At 36.9% G+C, this 19,076-nt stretch overlaps 1 protein-coding gene across 3 annotated transcripts in view; it reads right to left on the reverse strand.

Moving 5' to 3' along the window:
- Positions 1–19,035, reverse strand: part of CTSC (cathepsin C) — a 38,580-nt gene extending 19,545 nt beyond the window's left edge. The window contains exons 1-4 of one of the 3 annotated variants that reach the window (XM_012745162.3): positions 18,764–19,035; positions 16,829–16,974; positions 10,240–10,324; positions 356–8,541 (exon numbers count right to left, since the gene is read on the reverse strand). In XM_012745162.3, coding sequence (XP_012600616.2) covers positions 8,519–8,541; positions 10,240–10,324; positions 16,829–16,974; positions 18,764–18,935 — 426 coding nt within the window. In that variant the 5' untranslated portion in view covers positions 18,936–19,035 and the 3' untranslated portion in view covers positions 356–8,518. Of the gene's footprint in view, positions 1–355; positions 8,586–10,239; positions 10,325–16,828; positions 16,975–18,763 lie in introns of those variants that run through there. The other 2 variants (XM_012745163.3, XM_012745161.2) reach the window with 2 other exon arrangements.
- Positions 19,036–19,076: the final 41 nt, after the last annotated feature.

Below are 19,076 nucleotides of genomic sequence, written 5' to 3' on the forward strand. Positions count from 1 at the left end.
TTTTTTTTTTTCCTTTTTTTTCAGACAGGATCTTGCTCTATTGTTGACCTGGCTAGAGGGTAGTGGTGCCACGATCATAGATCATAGCTCACTGCAGACTCAAACCCCTGGGCTCAAGGCTCACACCACCATACCCCGCTCAGTCTATCAGTCTTTTTTTTTTTTTAAAGAGTTCCTCTATTTTGTGCATTCATTTCATATTGCAAATTTACAAGGCCTTTAATATTCATTTTTACATGTTTCTCTAGATTTCTCTTAAATCCATTTACTTTTTGTATTTCGCAGCAGTTGCATTTTCTATATTAGCATATCACAAGTTATGATAATAAAATACATAGTTCAAAATTTTTTCCTACCTATTAAACTTTTTCCCCTTCATTTGTCTATTTTGTTGATGTTATCTAATTTCAAAGATTTCAGCTAATCCAAAAGATTAGTGAAAATTCAAGAACTGTTCGAAGACTTTTAAATAAGATTTAACCTAGAATTTAGAATACGTAAGCTTTCACTTAATTTTTGGAAACTACACTGAATTGCAGATAAAAGATTTCCTTCCTTCCCACCTTCCTTCCTTGTTTCCTTTTTTTTTTTTTTTAACTAGCAGATGATTTTTTTAAACTGTGCTTGGAAAAGCCCTAAACATTCAGCAGAGATTCTCAAGTATCTTCTTATAAATTAAACAATAAGGGGAGGACCAGCAGATAGTGCAGTGACAAAAATCATTTGAAGAAAACTCCCACTACTTACAAGAGAAAAGCTAAGAACTCTGTCATAGAATATAATGTAGTAGATGCCCATATACTTGGTTTTTTTATTTCAGTATATTATAGGAGTGCAAATGCCTTTGCACCACCCGAGTCAGAGCTATAAGCATGCCCATCCCCCAGACAGCACACACTGCACCCATTAGGTGTGAATTTAGCCATCCCTTCCCCTTACCTGCCAAACACCCAATGAATGTTACTTCCATATATGCAGATAAGTGCTGAATGATTAGTACCAATTTAATGGTGAGTACATGTGGTGTTTGTTTTTCCATTCTTGTGATACTTTACTTAGAAGAATGGGTTCCAGCTACATCCAGAATGACATAGAGGTATTTTTTTAATGGCTGAGTAGTACTTCATGGTATATATATACCACATTTGATTAATAAACTCATGTGTTGACGGCCACTTGGATTTTTTCCACATCTTTGCAATTGTGAATTGTACTGCTACAAATATTTGAGTGCAGATGTCTTTTTTATAGAATGCCTTTTTTTTCCCTTCGAGTAAATACCCAGTAGTGAGATTGTTGAATCAAATGGTAGTTCTACATTTAGTTCTTTGAAGAATTTCCACACTTACTACTAGTTTGCAGTCCCATCAGCAGTATAAGAGTGTTCCTATCTCTCCATATCCACACCAGCCATCTGCTGTTTTGGGACTTTTTGATAAAAGCCATTCTCACTGGAGTTAAGTGATCTCTCATTGTGGTTTTGATTTGTATTTCCTTGATTAGAGATGTTGAGCATTTTCTTCATAAGTTTCTTGGCCATTAGTCTTTATCTTCTTTTGAAAAGTTTCTGTTCATGTCCTTTGCCCACTTTTTAATGGGGTTGTTTGATTTTTTTTCTTGCTAATTCTCCTTAGTTCTATATAGATTCTAGTTATAAGCCTTCTATTGGATGTGTAGCACGCAAATATTTTCTCCCATTCTGTAGGTTGTCTATTCACTCTAATGATTGTTTCCTTGGCTGTGCAGAAGCTTTTTAATTAGATCAGGTCCCATTTCTTTTTGTTGTTGTTGTGATTGCTTTTGGGGTATTCTTTGCCTAGGCTGATGTCTATAAGAGTTTTTCCAACATTTTCTTCTAGAATTCTTATGGTTTCATGCCTTAGGGTTTAAGTCTGTTATCTGCTGTGAGTTGATTTTTGTGAGAGATGAGAGGTGCAGATACTGTTTCAGTCTTCTACAAGTGGCTATCCAATTTTCCCAGTACCATTTATTGAAAAGTAATTATTTTCCCTAGTGTATGTTTTTTGTCTGCTTTGTCAAAGATCAGATGGCTATAAGGGATAGTTTTATATCTGGGTTCTCAGTCCTGTTCCATTGGTCTATGTCTCTGTTCTTGTGCCAGTACCATTGTTTTGATTATTATAGCTTTGTAATATAGCGTATTGTCAAAGCAATCTTAAGCAAAAAGAACAAATTGGTAGGCATCAATTTACCAACCTACCATTCTTGCCTAAGGCTTTTGATGCAGGGCAGAGGAGAATGCTGCCTTTGAGCTCGGACTGCCAATAGACTACAGGCTCTGCCACTTACTGGCTGTGGAATCCTAAGCAAAATCCTTACCCTCTCTGTTCTTTCAGTTTCCTTATCTTTAAACCAAGATGATAACCATAGACTCCATCTCATGGGTTGTGTTTTATGTACACTAACTCATTTAATTTTCACAGTAGCCTATCAGGTTGTTCTTTCCACAAAAACATATGCACTGTGAAAACAAGACTTTTTGTTCATTCAGTCCCTAGGAAACTGTCACTAGGAAGTAATTACTGAATGAGTGAATAAATAAATGAATAATGGAAGAGAAAGAACAATAAAGACCAAGTTGTATTTCAACAATAACACAAGAAACTGAGAAAAGGTAAATTTATAATTAATAGAGGTATAGTGATGCCAGTATATCACAGAGACCCAAATTCTAAATCATGGTATTAATTCAGAAGTGACAATTTTCCTCTACAACTCTGCTGCCCTATGTGTAAATTTAGATTAACCTAGAAGTTCCAAAAGTTCCCTTCAAGCTTTCTAATTGCACATTCTTACACATGTGGTTTTCTTACTTCATATTCACAAAGACAGGTAATTCTTACTATAGATGCATTCCTTATTTATATACTTAAGGGTCATCCTAAAAAAAGTACAATTTTGCTCTTGTTGTTATAACTTATACCCTATAAATGTACTAAGGAAGCTATCCATTTGTGTGCCATTTCTGATACATTAAATTGATGGAATTACTTTCCCTTTTAAAATTTTATTTGCGGCTATTCTGTAGTTTTCACGATCAGAAATAATTTGGTCTTCTTTAGAATCTTGGAAATGTGCTGCTTAATTATCAAATATTGGGAAATTATAAAAGACAGGACATGGCTGCAATATCACTGTGCAGGACAACTACAAGTTAGTAGAAAAGAGGCACTTATCAGTGGAGAATGCAAGTACTCAGTACTTTGAGGGGACCATCCATTGTATCTCTGTTATTTTCTTGAATATTCTCCTGGTATCTGTCATTTTCCCTGCTACTGTGAAATACCTCTTATGTGATGTTTGGCATTATCATCAATTAAGAAGTTGAAGTTTTAACCATGCTATTCAGCTTGAAAGATAGCCAATTTTTTTCTCATTTATATAAACATCAGTGTCTAAAGACTGCCTTGCACAGATGGGATAATTTAAATTTCCATTCATTTATGCCAATTTCTACTGCAACAAATGGATAATTTCATAAAATTTGAAGAACCTCCAAACCCTAGCACTTAAGTTTAGAAAACTACTATGATTCAACAATTATCCATTTGCTTCTTCAAAATCACCGTTAAGTTGCCAAACATTCTGAAAAACCCCCTTCTTCAATTTCCCACTCATTTTATCAACTATCCAATTAGACCTCCTTACTTGTAGGGATAATTTGGAATTTAAGTTATTTATCCCAGATCTCTTACTCAACTGCTTTTTGACACTCAGGAGGAGGAAAAAAAAAATCACTTAAACTTCATTCCACTCTTTTCCTGGTTAATAATATACTTAACAAATATTTGAAAACTTACTTTATATTACTCACTGGCAAGGAAACAGAGGCAGTTTAGTAAAAAGGACTTGGACCTTATATTGCAGTTCTTCCACTTAACATTTATGCAATTTTCACCAAGTCACAGTAAGTGAGCCTCAATTTCTTCCTCTGATGATGGAAATGTCACCTATGGCTTATATTACTTCACCAGATTACTATGAAGGATAACAATGATACTGAAGTTTGGAGAGTTTAAAAAAGTTAAAAAACACTAAACAAGTAACAATATACACAATATACAGTACTATCTGCTACAATAGGGAATATAAACCTATTTAAGACTTCATCTGTGCCTTTGTAGAACTTCTATTCTATCCCAAACTGTCAACTGAGCAGTTGACTCTCGGTCCAACTTGTCAACCAGTGGGTTCCAAAATGAAAAGAAAAGATGATCCACTGGAATACTGGGAAGAAAGCATTATAACTTCTATTTATAGCTGTAATATAAAAACAAAATTGAAAACCAACTGCTACCATTTAATATACAAAGTAACACTGATGCTCCTACTCAGTTCCAATATCAGATGTTCACATGTACAGCGTGCTTGTAAGTACCGACAAGACTGTTAGCACACAGCACATTCCCTTTCACAAGTGCCTGCTTAAACTGACTTAAGCATTGCATCTGATTTATTCAGCCTAACCCTCACAAAATGAACAAGTAATTTAAAATATACTTGCAAAGAAATGAAGATTTGCAAATACTAATAATGCAAACATAAGAAAATGGCAAACTTTACATTTGCCGTATTCTTAGTATGAGTTTTGTCAGATGTTAAAAGATAAAGTTTTTGAAAACAGATATTTTGAAATGTGATATTCACTCTTTAACCCTATACATCAATGAACAAATGTTTCAGTTAAAATAAATGTGTCTATTAAATTGTTATCATCCCTAATACAAATCAGTAATTCTTCTGAACTCTTCTAAAGCTGGGATACTTTCATACTTTTAACAAAAATGTGTCAAACCTATTGAAATTGTTTAACATTTGAAAACATATCAGAAAATTGTTTCCAAATGTTGAAGATCTGCAGTCACAAAAATTACTTATCAGTAACAGAGACTCTCATATTGCTTTTGGAAACAAAATCATGATAATGAGTTTATTTTACATTGTTTCAAGTGGTATCATCAGGAAATATTTTGGTAGGGCACAAATGACATAAATGAATCAAATATTGTTTACATAATCATTTAATATTTCATGTTTTATAACAATTATTATAGGGATACAAGTATATAATTTTTAAAACCTATCTATACTGTACTGTGAAATACATACGAAATTTAGACATGTAAGTCTAATCCATCAAGATGATTTACCATTTCAGAGTACCTTGCATGGAGGTGAATGATTTAATGATAAACCATATATATGGAGATATTCCATTCTGATAATATTAACAAAGAATGTTTATTCATTTTTTGCCATTTGTTTACTGTAGATATCTATATAATTGCAAGGTAACTACTTCCATTTGCTCTCGGGTCTACAGTGTGAGTAAAAGCCATTAGATGGCAATGAAACAGAACCAGGCAAACTTTACTGGTTATTTTGCCAAACCCATCCAAGAGTACCACATCTTTCCTCAGAAAGAATCCAACTTCCCTATATCACTTTCAAGGACTAGCTCTCTACTTTTCTGCCTACTAACTATACTCAACCATTCATTTTAAAAGATAGATTTGAATGAATTGCAAAACCACCAGGAAATTGTTACAGTGGTTGCCACCAAATAACTTGTAGCATTTTACTAAAAGAACTGGCAGTTATATTTACATATGAAAAAGGAGGGTCGTAAATTTATTTATTCCCAGTGCTGAAAAGCCATCCAATTTAAACCAAAATATACATTCCTGAGTGAGTTAAGTAAACAGCAATTTAACACTTAGCAAAATAGTCAAAAGTCTCTGGGCTCATGCCTCACTTTCTCTCTCATAAACTCTTAAACCGTGAAGTTGAAAAATATCTTAAGAGTTCATCTAATCCATGCCTTAGCTCGAGCTCCACTATATTTAACATAGGTGGGGCACATCTTGCAACATTCCAGGCTGGCTCAAAGCCTTTGTTCCTCAGACTTTGGGGAACCACTGCAGTCTTAATGCTATTTCTCTTGACAGCTAATTTCATTTTTAATAGTCCTGATAGTTAGAACTTTATTGTTTTTAACTTTGAGCCCTATCTTGGCCTCTAAAGGCTCATACACAATTAAAACATAAATATACAAACAGAAGAAAATTTAAAAGTCTAATCTCTTTTCCATGAAATCATTCAACAAATATGGCTTGAGGTTCCACCATAACCTCTAAAGACACAAATGTAACAAAAACAATGCTTCCAAAAACATGTCAATGAAACACCACCACAATGATATACTAGTTAATTTTCTTTTAGAAATATTTATTGAAGGCCTGTTGTCACATATTATGCTATACATAGGAAATAAAATGGCTAGTAATACAGAGTTAATCCTTGCCCTAATGGAGTTTAGAGACCAGAAGCAAAGACAAACAGGCAATTATGACAGAATGCTAAACACTAGTATACTGCAGAGCCTTTTCATATACATCTGCACTTGTGCCCTGCAACTCTTCTCTGCCATAATCAAAACACATTGATGCACACTTACTCAGAAAAACATATAAAACCTTCAGTAATTAAAAAAAAATTCACATTAAATACATTTTTTTTTTTACATATTGGTTGCTTGGCCATATATACATCCTGAAAATCATCTTGAAAATATATGACTCTTTTAGAACTCTAGAGGCATGTAAGTTGATATTTCTTAGGGCAGAGAATCAAAAAAGATAAATATAGCACCATTCCTGCTTTGTGTTCCTAAAACCCTGTAACATTAATTTTGTATGCTGGTATTGCTTGTGAAAAGTTTACAGAAAGAAAAGACAAGTGTGGTTCATTTTCTAAGCACCTATAAAGTTCCCAGTGTATTAGTTGCTGAAAATTTACAAGGAAAAATACAGATTTTCATTCTAAAAGAAGATGAAAACATGCTATCAAACCATTCCACTACTACCTAATATAAAACCAGAGGTATTTGCAAAATACAACAGGAACAAGGTACTGACTTTTCTCCAACTTATGACGAGAACTAGAGAAGGTTTCACAGAGAAGTGGCATCAAGGGCTTGAATGATGAAGCATTAATCAGTTCCAGAGGTGGGTTGGAGAAAATGTATCCAGGTAAGAACAGTCAGGTGCACTACTGGTTCATCTGTATGAGATATTTCTTACCAGAACAGCAGCACAACAGTACCTCCAAGATGGTATAAAGAAGTAATAATAACTACTTTCTAAAGAAAGATTCTTTTATTCAAGCAGAGACGCAGAAGAAAAATCATCCTAGATAATATGGATTAGGTGTTACCCATCATTTCAGGTTCACCAAGGCTGATATAAGTCAGCTCCAAATCAAGTGAGGAGGAACGAAGTCCATTATTTGGCAAGAAAGAGCTAAAAGATAGCAATTCCTGTGAACAACAGTATATTTAAGAGAAGCAAATTTGGCAAAGACACTTAACTTGAAGTTTACAAAGCTCTTTTCCCAATTTTTAAGACTACAAAGGAAAGGTGAAGGTAAATTTTTATCTTGAATGAAAGGATCCTGGTTCAGGCAAGAAAGTGAGTAGCCTAACTGGTAAAGCAACCCAAGCCTCAAGGCAATTTTTTTCCTAGGACTTCAAGAAGAGCCAGTGCAGCACATATTCTATCCCATTAAACTAACATTCATCATGCCACAGACTGGAATTTACCAGGAAATGTAACCAAATGTGACTCTAAATACCATTTACTTCTTTGTGAAATGGCTTTTCTTTAAGCTCCAGGGAAGCAGTTAGGCTTGAAAGACTAGGTTTAATATTTTACAGTTAGAAGCAATATGAGCTCAAGCAATGTAAGAAACTAATTTTCTCTATCTATAAAATGAAACTAGTAACATCTATTTTATGGGCTTTTTCTAACTTATGTCAACTTCTTAGCACAAGGCTGGCACCTAATCAAAAAAAAGGGGGGAAAAAGGTATTAGCCACAGGTACTGAAAGTCTACAATGTGCACAGGATAACTCTTGCAGTTTGGCTTCTCTGAGAAAGCCTTTCTTCCCTCCTTCAAACATGTCTTCCATAGGACCATCTTCTCTCTAATAACTTATACCTGTGCATCTCAAGAGACCTTGAGGACTTATTCCCTCCTTACAATAAGTTCTAGGGTTCCTCAAGGTAATGAAAGGGAAGATACTCAGGAAGAGACAACTGAGCTGTGAATAAAATATACACTGTGAATAAAACAAAAATTCAAATCCTGACCAATTTAGAGGAATCATTTCCACAGAAGAGATTTCAAAAGAGGAAAAAAAAAACTTTAATGTGTTGATGTTGTTCCTTTTATTAAAAAGCCGAATAGTGAAGCCACCTAGACTTCATCTCTTCCAGACTGTTTTTTCTTTCTCCTGTGTAGTCTCTGGTTGTTCACATTCCAAAATGGCGGTTACCGCATTCGAAGGAAGTGTTCAGGAGCACAGCTGCCTTGGAGGTAGGTCACCAGGACTCCTCTGCATTTTACATGCAAATAAAGACTCCAAGAGGGACTGTAGCTGCCACAGGCCTCTGCTAGATGGCAGAGGTATGTCCACTGCTGAAGGCTGCTCTGTCTCTTAGCCCCAAAGTCTTTTCTTGGCTGGAAGTTTAAAAGAGTCCCTCAACAGATGCTTTATTTAATAACTATAAGGCAATAAAAACTAGGGTTAAAAGCCAAAATCTATCATACTGTCTCTTAATAATATTTAATCATATTAGTTTAAGTAAAAAAAAAATACCAGCACTAATATTTGAGAGCCTGGTATTTTTTTTTAATGTTAAGACATTCATAAAATGATGCCATTCTCAAGCTGAATGCTTAAACAACACATATTGCACATGCAACCAATATGCTTAAAAAGCACATGCTTCTGAGAAAAATGCCACTATATAAACCTAACACAGTTTTGAAATATACTTAAAAAACAGGCTACAAACTACATTAAACCTACTTAGATAGATTAACATGTATACCTCACAAACTCTAAATGGAGGTTTAGTGCTGCTTGGGTCTATGTCTAGGTAGTAGGCTATTTATCCCATTTACAGAATAATTATCAGGGTTTATCTTTTCTACTGGTGGGGGTGTCTCCCTAACTAGGAAGAAGGGTGAAGAGTTTAAGGACAGAATTTCATAAACTGCGTTCTGAGAACACCTTATTTTTTGTGGAAAAAAATGGTGAACCTATTTTGAAAAAGTTTCCTATTGTATCTCCCTTCTAAGCTACCACTATACAATATATTAAAGATTCTGAGAGGTTCTGAAATAAAACTATTTAACACATTCTATGCTTATTCAACTACCAGAAAGAACTAAGAAGAAACTGCTTATTAATTTCAGCTCTAGTGATCTCTTTGATCTGTTATCAGTGGCTGTCTGGAACAATTTTTATAGCTTAACAAGGTAAAGTTACCCAACTGATGTGCAAGTCCTACCTGCCATGCATGTGGGCCACTGCTGGTCTATTACAGAGCTCAGAAAATGCTGATATAAAATAAGCTTATGGTGGTTTCAACACATATCCCCAGTTCCCTTTTTCATATCTCACTTCTAGTATTTAAGAGCCAAATAAAGGAGAAAGAAAAAGGGGAAAGAATGTTATGTTAAAATGCAAGGGAGGGTAAGTACCTATCAACTTTACTCTCTAACCATTTTTCATCAAAATTTTAGACATCTAAATTTATGGGTCCAGTGTGAACAATGATTTAAACATCTATTCTGGAAATCTGAGGAGAATGTAAAGAGTGAAAAAAAGCCTCCTCTTCCCAGTCAATATTCCATGTTCTTAGTAGAAACCAGTTTATAAAAGCCAGGTGATGGCTCGGATAGATGAGTGATGGAATGCCAATTTCTCTCAAAGAACCCCTTCTCTACTGGAAGACAGACCTTAAAAGCTGTGGTCTCACATGGTTCCCTCTTGAGGGAGTCTTTTCAGGAAAAGACTAAGCAACCTGAGGCGTTGTAACTACTTCAGGTGAACTTGAGTCAACCTTTTTCTTAACTGGGTCTTTATCTTTTGGGATTCAGGTCTACTGATGTGACAAGTATCTTCTTGGGAGAACTAAATTGACATGTGCAAACAGAACAACCTAAAGTGAAAAAAATCATTCACATAAAATAGTGCAGCAAACAAGTTAGAAATAGCAGATAAGCAAGCTCAAGCAAGAAATCCATAAGAAAGCTACGATCTCTCCAGTATTCCTTTCTCTGATGAATACACATTTATTTGCATAAGCCATCAGGGAAGAAGCAGCTTGCTGTTAGTAAGAAAGTTAGAAATATTTCAATGGAGCTCACCCAGTTTGTTCCTCAGATGTGGCAAATCATATATCCCCACAGTTCCCAGCTGCATGAACAAGTGACTGATAAAATCAGTGACATCCTACGAAGAGTTTACAATGGTAAGCTGAGTCATGACAGTGAGATTAAGCATCATCACGAAAGAAAAGATAAAATAGACATGTATTAAGTACTAAACTTATGATATTTTCTCTCAACTGAAATACTCTTACAGTAAATCCCAAGTTGTTTTTTTAAAAAAAGACAAAATTCTGAGCTGGATGTATTGAACCTGTATTTTAAAAAGTACACCATCTCAGTAACAAGTCTTCTAAAATTGTTATATCTTAAAAATGAACCCATAAGGCATAGTGGAAAAATGGCAAAACATTCCAAATCCTTTACTGTAGAAATATTATTGACATTTCTGGTTGTTGTGACAAGCTTATTTACAAATCACTATCACAAAAAATGGGCAGGTAAATCGTCTGGTATGAACTTCTCAACATATTGCTCTTGTTTTAAGCAGCAACTTGCTTTAGAAATATCTATGGTAGTGCTGTTTAACTTAGAGCTCTATTGAGATTGGAGGGTCCCAAATAAGAGCTCAATAAGAAATCACTAAGATTTGCTTGACTATCACTAAACAAAATCATCAGCCATATTGAATCTAGTTCTCTTCTATGCATTTTCCTCAGCCCTTGATTATGTTAATATTCTGAATAAAATCCGAGTTCCTTATCTACTGCTCCCTTTTCTAGTCAGTTTCTTTTACTGACTCAGAAAAAATGAAATGAGAAATAGTAAAAGGCTAGAAAGCTTATTCAACTTGAGGCCATTCTTTGGAGCTTAGTTTGTTTCACATGACTTCCTTCCTCTGGGCAATATGGTAGAGGATGCCATGCAGAGGAGCTGTACACATGCTCATCACACACACACACACAAAACAAGGTACATTAGCATGCAAAGAAGAAAAAAAATCATTTATCCACCCATCACATAGAGTCGGACATATTTGGGCATTTTTACAGTATTGTTTTTTTGTTGCATTGTGTTGTTTATTTAAGAGGTTGGCTGCAGGTACTTTTAAGAGATACAAATTTACTCAAGTGTACTAAGTATAATCAAACAGAAAAACGCTATTAAAATCTGATAGTCTTAGAAACCCAGTCTGTAGACAGTACTGTCATTTGTTTTGGCCAGTTTGGTGTTTTAAAAGAAATCTGACTTTGAATGCCTCTAAAAAAGTTTCCATTTTGCCACAGGACTAATTACTCTTTATTGTTTTACATAAGGTTATTTCAAATGCTTAGGTAACCTCCCCAGTGGTTCCTAAATGCATCTTCATATGTATCTCCCATAAAGTGTCAAGATAATGGACACTGGAGAAAGCTGAGTAGAAAAATTATCTTTTAAAAATACATTTTTGGGCCGGGCGTGGTGGCTCACACCTGTAATCCTAGCACTCTGGGAAGCCAAGGCAGGATGATCACTCAAGGTCAGGAGTACAAAACTAGCCTGACCAAGAGCAAGACCCCATCCCTACTAAAAAATAGAAAGAAATTAATTGGACAACTAAAAATATATAGAAAAAATTAGCCGGGCATGGTGACTCGTGCCTGTAGTCCCAGCTACTAGGGACGCTGAGGCAAAAGGATTGCTTGAGCCCAGGAGTTTGAGGTTGCTGTGAGCTAGGCTGATGCCAGGCACTCTAGCCCAGGCAACAGAGTAAGACTCTGTCTCAAAAATAAATAAATAAATAAATAAATAAAAATACATTCCTAGTGCTTCCTGCCCAATATAAACCAAGAAAAGACTTTCAGTGTCAAGCTTTATTTCCTTTTAAGCTTAAGTCACATGCAAAAGAAATAAAAGATTTTATCCCTATTCTACCCCCAATTTCTCAAGCAGTTTACCAAGTAAAAAAGGGCTTAGGAACCCCAGATCATGGAAAATTCTTATCTTTCATATGGGGCCTGAATAAGTAGAACTTAATAGAGCAAGTTCCTAGTAATAGGAGTGCTATCACAATTGCTTCAGTTGGAATGCAGAAAATGATGAGGAGCTGTCTGCCCCTTGAGCTACAGGATGCTCAAGGGAGCAGAAGGTATAGCAGGAGCCTAAAAGGATCCCAAGGTGTGGAAAGACACCACTCAACATGTAGGGATTTCTCCCCACCAGCAAGCAAGCAATTCTGCAACAGATACCAGGTGGGTGTCCTCCAATTCAATTCCGACACTTTCCACCTAAAGATAGCATCAGATCCCACAGGTTGAGGGCTCAGTCCCTAGGACTGAGTCAATTCTCCCTTTTAGATACAAGGTACAAGTCTGGGGCTCCAGAATTTCTAACCAATCAGCTTCAAGTTGGGGTTGAGGTCAGGTTCCCATGACCCTGAGTGGCTCATAGAACTCAGGGAAATGCTTATGTTTACCAATGTATTACAAAGGATATTTTAAAAAACAAACAGCCAGATGAAGAGATACCCAAAGTGAAGTCTGGAAGGGTCCCAAGTGCAGGAACTTCTGTCCCTGTACATACAGTTGGGATGTCCCATCCTCCCAGCACATGGATGAGTTATTGTTCACTTTCCTGAAAGCTCCCATATGTTCAGCTTTCTGCAAGCTCCCCAAACCCCATCTTCTTGGGTCTTTTATGAAGATTTCATTGGATAGGCATGACTGAAGCATGAATAACTGTGTTGAAATATGATTGGACAAAAAGGGTATGATCTAAACCCAGCAAGGCCTATCTGTTCATATTCTTCCTGGCCTCTTTGTGCAACATTCCTTCTTTCAAGGTTATGGGGTAAGACTGTCTCTGGAATGAGGGTCTCATGACCCACTATCAGATTGGAGTCCTGCTGTGGGCAGGTGAAAGGAGGGCAGGAGAAAGTCAATCTGTTTACTGTTACAAGAGCTGTTATTTCAAATGGGAGTTATAAGCCAGTAACCATAGAAGAAAGCCAGTAACCATAGAAGAAAACACATCTACATTGTAATATCACAAATATCTTGCAAATATCAACTATTCAGCAAACTCTAGCAGCAGGAACAGTAAGAAACAATCGGATGAAAGCACATCTGAAGAGGGTCAAAGGAAGCAAGGAGTAGAGTCCAGTACAAGTCACTAGAGAGATTTGAAAATCTGATTTGCAGGATAACAATGCATAGAATAATAACGGCAGGTGTACATGGGAACAATTTATCAGATATTTCTGTAATGGCAATAGGTTGAGTAGACTATGTTGCAATTTACTTAGGACACCTAAAATTGAATGGCAAATATTACTTAAGATTGATGATTCCTCATTTTTAAAAATAGTTTTAATTTAAAAGATACTTTAAGTCTGTAGGAAAAATTTTCACATGCTTTATTCATTAAATAGGCTTTTTCTTGAGTTATATACCCTTCCTAGCATGGTTTCCCCACCACATTGTGGGAAATACCCTGATGCCTGTGGTAAAATCAGCAAATTTTTTATGTTAACAAATGTCACCGAAAGTGCTTTACTTTCGTTTGAAGTCAACTCCAGCCTATCATTTTTCTTAAACTTTAAAAATTTGCTTCCCATCACTCTTGCAGTTGAATTTACTAAAATAACATGGAATGTTATCACTTTGCAAAATATGTTTTTCTGGAAATATTTATGTTAAGTTTTAAAAACAAATATCTTAGGCCCAAGTAGGAAGATTGTTTGAGCCAGGAGTTTGAGACCAGCTTGACCAAGAGAGACCCTGTTTCTACAAAAAAAAAAAAAAAAAAAAAAAAAAAAAAAGTAAGAAAGAAAGAAAAATTAAAAATTAGCTGGGCGTGGTGGCCTGTAGTCCCAGCTACCCCAGAGGCTGAGGCAGGTAGATCGCTTGAGCACAGGAGATTGAGATTGTGGTGAGCTATGATAATGTCCCTGCACTCTAGCTCCAGCAACAAGCAAATCCTGTCTCCAGAAAAAAAAAGTACCTTATTATATTCTACTCTGCTTAATGAACTTAAGGTCCTTATCATAGAACCTGACTACTGGCCAGTCCAGAGTAGCTGATTTTTCTTCAAGAAAAGAAAACATGGCCCTAATAATGGTTATTTCAAATGGCACTTAAAAAATGTGCTGAAGTCAATTGGGTAAGAACACTAATATTATTCTTTCTGAGAGAATAAAGATTTGACCAATGTCATTGAGAAGCATATGATTAGGCAGGGTTCTACTCTCCAATGGCATATATGTTGACTCTTTCCCACTTATGGTTGAAAACACTTGTAATTTTATTTGGCTTTAAAAAGTGGCTTTCTAAGCCTGGCAGAGTGGTTCACACCTGTAATCCCAGCACTCCTGGAGGCTGAGGTGGGAGGATCACTTGAGGTCAGGAGTTTGAGACCAGCCTCAGCAAGAGCGAGACCTTGTCTCTACCAAAAACAGAAAAAATTAGCCGGGCATGGTGGCATGTGCCTGTAGTCCCAGCTACTCAGGAGGCTGATGCAGGAGTATTGCTTGAACCCAGGAGTTTGAGGTTGCGGTGAGCTATGATGAGACCACTGCACTCTATGTAGGGCAAAAGAGTGAGACTCTGTTTCAAAAAAAAAAAAAGTGGTTTTCTATTCACCTAATGTTACTAATGTTCTGAGACAATCGCAAAATATCAAATCTGCTTACACTGATTCAGAAAGAAATAACAAAGAAAGCGTTCTAATTCCTCATTCAGCCATCCATCAAATATCCCCACTGTCCCTACCTATTTGCTCTGTCCCCACCAGCTCTGAACACCTATGTAAGCTGAGAACAAACTGATGAAAAAGTATTTAAAGAGGAAACTATCCTTGTCTATATCTGATTATTATGCCTCTGGTAATTAAAGGACAATTTTAGACATTTCCCCATCAATTTCTCCAATTCTGCAGAAGAATGAAAGTTTTCTAAGCCAAATGAGTAAACCATTTACTTATTTATATACTACTCCCCACCCCCTAATTTATTCAGTCTATTTACTAACTGAATTCTGCTTCATCCATTTATGTTCATTTTTTAACAAATATCAACTAAGTGTCTATTGTGCATCAAACAAGAAGAGCTAGAGGGAGAGAAAAAAGACCATGATCATAAGGATAGGAAATTATGGACAAGGTTCATGGCACATGGTAACAATTGCCTTGAATATCTCTCCTTTGTGCAATTGGCAATTGATTCTTAATTTGAAGGCAAAGAACCTTGGAAAGGCTGTGAGGGAGTAACTGTGAGAGTCTACAAAGGCCTAGGCTCATCAATACACAGACCAAGAATTATATTCGGGTTGACTACATCTACCACATATATACTACAATCCATAGAGATACTCTTTTATTTATTTATTGTTAGAAAAAATATGTAGTACCTGGGAATGATATTAAAAATAGTTAACAACTGGTTAAGCATGGGCTTTAACTAATTTAATGGACTGCTGGCCATCAATAGCCAGCATGTACAGACCAGTCCACTAGCTGAATATCAGACTAACCCATCCAGTTGACAGGCAACTTTTTCTTCTTTTTTTTCATATTAAAGAGTGGTCCTTATTTTTAAAAAGTGCTAGAAGTTATTATTCTAAGAAATATGGTTGGCTTAGATGGAGTGCAAAATCCTGGTGATAAACCACAACTCACTTGAGAAATTATAACAAATTTAGTAGTTAGGCCTTTGTAGGTGTTTTGCCTTTTGTCATCTTTAACAGACTCATTCCTCACTTTCCCATGGAGCCCTATAATTGGCCAACTCTTACCAGATGTTTCAAAGGCTGTAAGCCTTTTCCCATGAAAAAGTTTGTATTATATCAGTGTATAATGAGAAACAGCTAGTTTAATGCTTGTGGATTCAATTAACTTAAACCATTAAAACTTGGCATACAAGAAAAGTTGCAACTTCAGAAGAAAAAATGGGATAGACTGCAATCTGTGCTAAATTATTTTAACCCACAGTGTGTCTGCAATTGGAAGCAGTGTGTTATAAGAATGAACAATAGTTTTTTTCCTAGTGAGAAAAGGAAACAAGCTGGACCAGCTGGGCTACCTTTTAATTTAATCACCTTAGGAGTAACTCCTACGTTCTTTCTTAGTTTAGTCAAATGAATTAATCATTTTAATATTATAGTATATTACTTCAATGAGTCACTTAGGCCAATCTTTCAGAGCTAATGAGCAATAATAAGAAGGATAGAATAACTATAAAAAAACAAAATTTATAATCTCCATGTCTTTCCTACAGATTCAGTACAAAGCCAAGTAACTATAGCAACATTTAGGAATGAAGGTGTAGTAATATAGACAATAAATTAAGAATTTATTCATACTTACCAAATATAAATTCAAATACAGATGTGGTATGTTTTTTAAACCTACTAAAACCATAATTTTAAATAATGCAGCAAAGTTATGCCATCTCATTTTTTTGGGAAAGAATGGTGTCACTTCTGGTTATCTTCCTAATCTATAATTAAAATTCTGAGGGTCTCTAAATCAGGATAGGCTTCAGATTTCAAATTACAGATTTCAAATTAGATTTATGAAAACATAAATGGATCTCAAATTACAGATTTCAAATTAGATTTATGAAAACATAAATGGATTGTTCACCAAAACTAACCTTAAAAAAGGCAAACCACTTGTAGTCATTCAACACAATCTCAAAGCCTTGGTTGTAAATGATGGTGAAATGGCCAGAATTGCCAAGATCATCATATGCTGTATCCAACTTCTGAAGGTGCACCACTACTTTCTTTTCTTGTGGTCCTGAAGAAAAGAAAAGGCACAATAAAGAAAAATTATATGGACTTCCATCGGGGGAAGAATCCCCCCAATTTCCATTATATGATTGAGTTGCTTTCTTTTCACACTACCTAATTTGGGCATACAGTCTGCCTTGTGAAGAAATCAGTCTCCATCATGTTGCCTCCGTATAGTCCTGAAGGGGTCTCAGGCAAGACTGGAAAGTGAGGGCTCTCAAAGATAGATATGCCATGCAGCGCAGCAGGCTGGGAGACCTCCAAAAGGACAGCCCCTACATAACTTTCCAGATCATCCAAACACTGAAGAAAATGAAAAATTGGGGGATGTGGAAAATTACAGGTGGAAATGAGACAAAAACAAAATGGCAGCCAAAAAGTGAGAATTATAAGAAGAAAAGATATGATGACAAAGAGATAAAAACACTAGCTATCAGATTATAAGAAGGACAATGTATTAAGTCCAGGAGAGACAGGAAATAACCTACTCAGAAGTGAGGTATCTTTCTCCACAATGGCTCTACAGTTTAGAACCTCAGAATCTGAATCCTTCCAAAGTATTCAGCAAACTGGAGGCTTCTATCCTGTAAAACTAATTTGTGCTCATAAAAATTAAACATTTAACCTTTGGAAGAAAAGGGCTCAGAAATACAGATGTCTTTAATTACTGGATTAAGGGCAAAGGTAGGTTTATAGGTAGAGGGTTGCTGCCTGAAAAGAGTTCACTGCAGAGTTTTACACTTTAGACAGTTTTTCCACATTTCAGATTAATGCTCTGAACTGGGAGACTGGATGTGACAGAGCAGTGCAAATCCTGATCTCCTTCTGCACCAATATCCAAACAACATTTATAAAAGAATAAACGGTTATAATGCCCACGATTACAAAATGCCATACAGGCATTTGGAGGTAGACAGTTAAATGGGTTTTTTTTTTTTTAGTAACAAATGACGATTGTTCTGCTGACAAGGAAATTACAGCTGAGAGCTTCACTCATTCTACACAAATTTGTGATTCTTCTGACATTTTTTTCTCCCCCACCCTTTACAAGATTCTGTGTAGTAGGGGTAACCCTGTTATCCGAAGGCACATGGAATACCCGCCAGCCTGCTCAAACACTAGGTATTTACTGAGGGCCATCAGGTGAGCCGGGCATTATTCTCGACTCCAGTAATTGTCTTAAAAGAGAAGAAAGGGCTTATTTTTTGCCTTTTACTTCCCTGGAAGTAAAGAGTGCAGATGGTACCAGACGCTTTCTGGGACTAGTAGCATTAACGCATGTCCAAATCAAAATTGCTGGGCATAAAGGCCCTTTGCCACAATCTAACAAGTGGAGAAAACCTCTTGCTATATGCTCCAGAGTCTTTGAGCTCATCTGTTTTCACTAGCACAATAATAACTTAAACAAACACACAAAACCCTGCCACACTGGACCAGAGAATCACAAGACTGCAGTTCTCAACTCTTTTCCAAACCAAACCAACCAAAGGGGGGGGAAAAAAAATTAAGGTGGTGGTGGGGTAATTCTTGAAAAAAGTATTGAGGCCCCACCAAGAAAGTGTGAAGTTAAAAAATTCTCAGCAGCTCAACTTTTAACTTCGCGGCCGTGGCGTGGCAGGAGGCACCGCAAGGCCCCCCCGCCCCCGAGTCCAGTCAAGACGTTCCGACTACCCGCAAGCAAAGGGTGGCTGGCGTGGGCGCTTGGTGAAGAAGGTCTCAAGGGCAGAAGGGGCGACAAAGAGGAGACCCTGGCCGACGCGGGAAAAGCGAGCTGGTCCGGGGCGCCAGCGGCTTACCCATAACCGAGCAGTTCGTGTCGCGCTGGGGCCCGCTGGGGCCCACCTGGAAGACCCAGGTGCCCAGCAGGTCAGGATAGGTGCAGTTGGCAGGTGTGTCACCGCGCACCGCGCACACACCGGAGAGGAGCAGCAGGAGGGCGGCGATCAGCGAGCGAGGGCCTGGGCCCATGCTGGCGGGGGTTTGGGAGAAGCAGCCGGGACTTAGCAAAAACTGGGGCGCGCGGGCCCAGAACTAGGCAACCGGGTGGCGCGCGCCTTAAAATAGGCACACTGGCCGGAAACGGCGGCCGGCGGGGCGGGGGCGGGGTCA

This window comes from Microcebus murinus, chromosome 4, assembly GCF_040939455.1.
Source record: "Microcebus murinus isolate Inina chromosome 4, M.murinus_Inina_mat1.0, whole genome shotgun sequence".
Lineage (NCBI taxonomy): Eukaryota > Metazoa > Chordata > Mammalia > Primates > Cheirogaleidae > Microcebus > Microcebus murinus.